The 5,138-nt window shown below is 36.6% G+C and overlaps 1 protein-coding gene across 8 annotated transcripts in view; it reads left to right on the top strand.

Moving 5' to 3' along the window:
- TOPBP1 (DNA topoisomerase II binding protein 1) overlaps positions 1–4,164 on the top strand; it is a 74,700-nt gene extending 70,536 nt beyond the window's left edge. For all 8 annotated transcript variants that reach the window (XM_017505710.2, XM_037730348.1, XM_017505714.2 and 5 more), the window contains one exon: positions 3,403–4,164. In XM_017505710.2, coding sequence (XP_017361199.1) covers positions 3,403–3,546 — 144 coding nt within the window. In that variant the 3' untranslated portion in view covers positions 3,547–4,164. The remainder of the gene's footprint in view (positions 1–3,402) is intronic.
- The last annotated feature ends 974 nt before the right edge of the window (positions 4,165–5,138 follow it).

Here is a 5,138-nt window from a genome sequence, read left to right as displayed (position 1 = left end):
TTTTTTTTTTGAGGCATGGTCTGGCTCTGTCACCCAGGCTAGAGTGCAATGGCATGATCTAAGCTCACTGCAGCCTCCGCCTCCTGGGCTCAAACAGTCCTTCCACTTCAGCCTCCCAGGTAGCTGGGACTACAAATGTACACCACTACTCCCGGCTAATTTTTGTATTTTTGGTAGAGATGGGATTTCACCATGCTGTGCTCAAGCGATCCTCTCAGCCTCCCAAAGTACTAGGATTATAGGCATGATTGCCCAGCCTGGAGTTTTCTTTATATGTGGTTTTTGTAACAAACTTTCTTTACTAGGTACAGAGCTTTTCCTATTTTTTGTTTCATCATATGTCAGTTTTTAATAACTGATATTCTCTAATATATCTATTTAATCTTGTCAAACTTGTTGGCATAAAGTTCTTCATAATAATCTTATTACCGTTTAATTGTAATAAGTTTATTCCTGGCCATACTTGGTGGCTCAGGCCTGTAATCTCAGCACTTTGGGAGGCTGAGGCGGGTGGATCACTTGAGGTCAGGAATTCGAGACCAGCCTGGCCAACATAGTGAAACCCCATCTCTACTAAAAATACAAAAAAATTAGCTGGGTGTGGTGGTGCACGCCTGTAATCCCAGCTACTAGGGTGGCTGAGGCAGGAGAATCACTTGAGCCTGGGAGGCAGAGGTTGCAGTGAGCTGAGATCATGCCACTGCACTCCAGCCTGGGTAACAGAGCAAGACTCTGTCTCAAAAAATAAATAAATAAGTTTATTCCTGATGTTGGTAACTTGTTTTCATTTATAACTGGCTTATTTAGGAGTCTGTTGTTTAGTTCCCAAATATAAGAGGATTTTTTTCTATCTTTTTTATTTGTGATTGCTCGTTGAATTCCATTGTAATCACAGAATGTACTCTGATTTTAATTCTTTTAAAGTTATCAAGACATGTTTTATCACCCCTTCATCTATCTTAATGAGCATATTATGTATGTGAAAGATTTTATATTCTGCAGTTGTTGAGTGTGGTGTTCTGAAAATATCAAATAGGTCAATGTGGTTGATAATGTTGATCAGATTTTCCGTGTTTTTTTGTTTAGTTATATCAATTAATGATACTAAAATCTCCAGGTGACTGTGGAATTGTCTATTTTTTCTCTTTAATTCTGTCAGCTTTTACCCCATTTATTTCAAACTTTGTTGCTAGTTGTTTACTCATATATAATTTTTGTGATTTGCACATATTCTTTGTTATAACATGTGTCTCTGGGCCTACTTTGTCTTGAATGTACATTGAGGTTAATAGAGCCTTTATCTGTTTGCTCTGTGCCATGATAACTCTTTTCATGGTTTTTAATTTTAAACTTGTCTGTGTCTTATATTTAAAATGGCTTTGTTATAGACAGGATGTAGTTGGGCCTTGCTCTTTTATTCTTTGGAGTGTTTAGTCCATTGTGTAATTATTGATATGATTGGATTTAGGGATGGGTTTTTTGGCTGTTTGTTTTCTGTTTGCTCTTTGTCCTTGTTCTTCCTTTTCTTTCTTGCCTTTTTTTGTGTTAATTTAATATTTTTAGAATTATATCCATTGGCCTTCTAAAGCAGATATTTACCTTTTAGAGGGAGGAGTGTTTAATCCCAGCACTTTGGGAGGCCGAGGCAGGCAGATCACCTGAGGTCAGGAGTTTGAGACCAGCCTGGCCAATATGGTGAAACCCCATCTCTACTAAAAATACAAAAATTAGCTGGGTGTGACAGTGCACACCTATAATCCCAGCTACTTGGGAGGTGGAGGCTGCAGTGAGCCAAGATCGCACCACTACACTCCAGTCTGGGCAATAGAGTGAGACTCCATCTCAAAAAATACAAAATTAGCCAGCTGTGGTGGCGTATACCTGTAGTCCCAGCTACTCAGGAGGCTAAGGCAGGAGAATTGCTTGAACCCAGGAGGCAGAGGTTGCAGCCTGAGCAACAAGAGCAAGAGAAAAAAAAAGTTCATTTAGGCATATTTATTTGTGTGGGTTTCTGGGTTCTTTTTTTCAGTTCCATTGATCCATGTGTCTCTTTCCCTCTATAGTACTTCCCTGCCTAGATGACTATACCTATATAAAGTAAACTCCAGTATAGCAGGTGATTCCTTCCACTTTATTCCTTTCCAGATTGTTTTAGCTATTTTAGCAGCTTTTTTTTTTTTGCCTGTATCTTTTTATATAAGTTTTTAAATAAGCTTATTCATGTCTATAAAAAGAACCTTATTGGAATTTTGATAGGAATCTCATTAAACTTACAGATCATTTTGAATCTGCATCTTTATCACATTGAGTCTTCTATTCCATGAACATGGAATATCATTATTAATTTAGGTGGTCTTTAATTTTTCATGAATATTTTGTAATTTTCAGCATATAAATCCTATGTATGTTTTGTTAAGTTTATACCTAAGTATTTGTTTATTTAAATGATTCTGATTTTTTCTTAAGAAATGGGTCATGTTTTGCTTCTTTACATGTGGAGTAATTTTGGATATATTCTGGACATCATGAATAAGTTGTAGAAACTCTAGATTCAAGTCTGGCATGGTGGTATGCCTGTAGTCCTAGCTACCCAGGAGGCTGAGACAGGAGGATTGCTTCAGCTCAGGAGTTTGAGACCAGCCTGGGCAAAATAGCAAGACCCCCATCTCCCCCAAAAAAAGAAACTCTAGATTCTGTTCTGTTCTTTTGCTCCTCCAAAGAGTATTGTGTTGTTTAGCAGGCAATGTACTTCATACACTGAATTTGCACCCCCAGTCCCCCTATTTGATTTATTTATTTATTCTCCAGGGTCTGTGGTTGCTTTTAATATATTTTGGTCAGACTTTGTAGTTGTTATCCATGGAAGAACCGAATCAAAAGGCTCTTACTTGGTATTTTGTGGTGATTCATTTTCAGGTTGCCCAGTCTGCCATGTTGCTAGAAATTTAAGTTTTATTACACTCATAATAAGGGGGGAAAGATCCATTTCTTCTCTGTTGGTTGTAGGGGGGAAATGCAAGGGTTTTGGAGTCAGATAGGGTATGTAGAGTATGCATTTTGGCTTTGCTACCTGCTAGTTATGTGACATTGGTTGTTTTATTTTACCTTTTTCATTTTTATCTCTAAAGTGGGGATTAAAAACACTGATACGAAATGTTTGTAAGATCTGAGCTTGCCCTACTCTGAGCTATACACGTATTTCTCTGATAAAAGGTGAGACTTTGTTCCACAGCGTCCATTTTGTTTAATTTGCTGGAACCTAGGAATGAATATGCATTTTCCTTTAAGTTTATTAGCTTCATCCCTGAGAGGCCTGAGATTTTCTAAAAAATATATATTACCAGATCATGTAAATGTTTGAAATCATTTTTTAAAAATCATTTTTTTTTTTTCCTTTTATAGGAATCACCTCCTCATGTAGAAAATTACTGTCTACCAGAAGCTATTTCATTTCTTCAGAATAATAAGGAACTTGGGCCTGGATTATCACAAAAAAGGAAAGCTTCTACAGAAAAAAATAAAATCAAAAGACCGAGAGTACACTAATCATATCTACTCTTCAGTTACCAAACATTGAGGGGGGGGGAACTAGTTACCAAACATTAAATGCTTTTAAAAGTTGAAAGCCTGAATGTGACTGTGATGGATTTGAGTAGTTATTTAAAGATGAGTACCTGAAGAATTTTGCTTCAGAGTATAATGATGACCCTTCCTGAGTTTTGAACACCTGAAATTTTAATCACTGAAATATTAACTGTTTCTTAATAAAAAGTTACCTGAAATAACAAAATACAACTCCTCAGCTAGCTTGCTGTTAAACCACATTGAAGTATGTTAAAAGATGTTTATTTTTCTTGTAAATATCTGAAGCTGTAGCTTAGTGGAAATTTTAGTAAAGTGATGGATTTTGCTTTAAAATGTCTGCCTTAATTCATAACAATAAGATTTGTCAATCAGGATTTATTCATGTTTTCCCTGATTTTTATCTTCTCACCATTTTACCTCTTTTACAAGGAGCCTGAGCACAGTTTAATGAGGAAGCTGGGGCTATAAATATGTGTATATATGTATATGTATGTTTGTACAAATCTACATGATGTTTGCCAAGTTTGGGTGCCAAAACTTGGAAAATGTGATAATAAAGAATAAAAGTAGTGACTCAAATTAGTATTAACATGTGTTTACATAGACAAATTTTTTAAAAAAGCACACCCTGGCATCTGTTCTGTTGAAGCAACAAAACATTTATATAACTTAAAAAATGAATGCAGGCCAGGTACAGTGGCTCATGCCTGTAATCCCACCACTTTGGGAGGCCAAGGTGGGTGGATCACTTGAACCCAGGAGTTCAAGACCAGCGTGGATAACATGGCGAAACCTCGTCTCTACAAAAAAAAAAAAAAAAATACCAAAAAATTGGCCAAGCATGGTCTCTGATGCCTGTAGTCCCAGCTACTTGGGAGGCAGAAGCACGAGCACTGTTTGAACTCAGGAGGCAGAGGTTGCATTGAGCCAAAATCATGCCACTGCACTTCAGCCTGGGTGACAGAATGAGACCCTGTCTCAAAAAAAAAAAAAAAAAAAAGAATTGCTCATTAACATTTCTGATGTTTGTTATTTAGAATATTGCCCTATTAGATTAAGACATACTTTTATTGGAATACTATATTGTATTAGCCTTTATTATGCTAAACCCAGACACCAAATACTACATGTGCTACCACAGTTCTCTATAAATAACCCGAATTTCGTTTGAAGGACAAACCAGAATCTGTTAGGAATGTAATTTTGATATAAACTATTCGAAATGACTTTTTAAAAGGCAGATTCAAACAATGAAGGAGAGAGCGTTCAACTTGGACACAAAGTCCCTTAAATTTTCGTCAGATTTTCTTCAAAATGGAGTAGAGGATTGGCCCTTCAATTTTCAGCTTTGATCTAGTTCACAGTTTAGGACAATACAAATTCCACACAGAGAAACTGGTAGCATTATGATGTAAACATCCCCCTCCCTTCCACCAAACAAAAACCAATGGGCCTGGTTTTATCAGAGCTATTTTAGCTGAATCGCTTTATAGATTTGTAGTACATTTCCCTGAATTTTATTACTCAAAATTCTTTGAAATAGGCCGGGTGCA

Source organism: Cebus imitator, unplaced genomic scaffold, assembly GCF_001604975.1.
Source record: "Cebus imitator isolate Cc_AM_T3 unplaced genomic scaffold, Cebus_imitator-1.0 Scaffold340, whole genome shotgun sequence".
Classification (NCBI taxonomy): Eukaryota; Metazoa; Chordata; class Mammalia; order Primates; family Cebidae; genus Cebus; species Cebus imitator.
The sequence above is the reverse complement of the archived record's forward strand: the minus strand, read 5'-3'. Positions and strand labels throughout refer to the sequence as shown.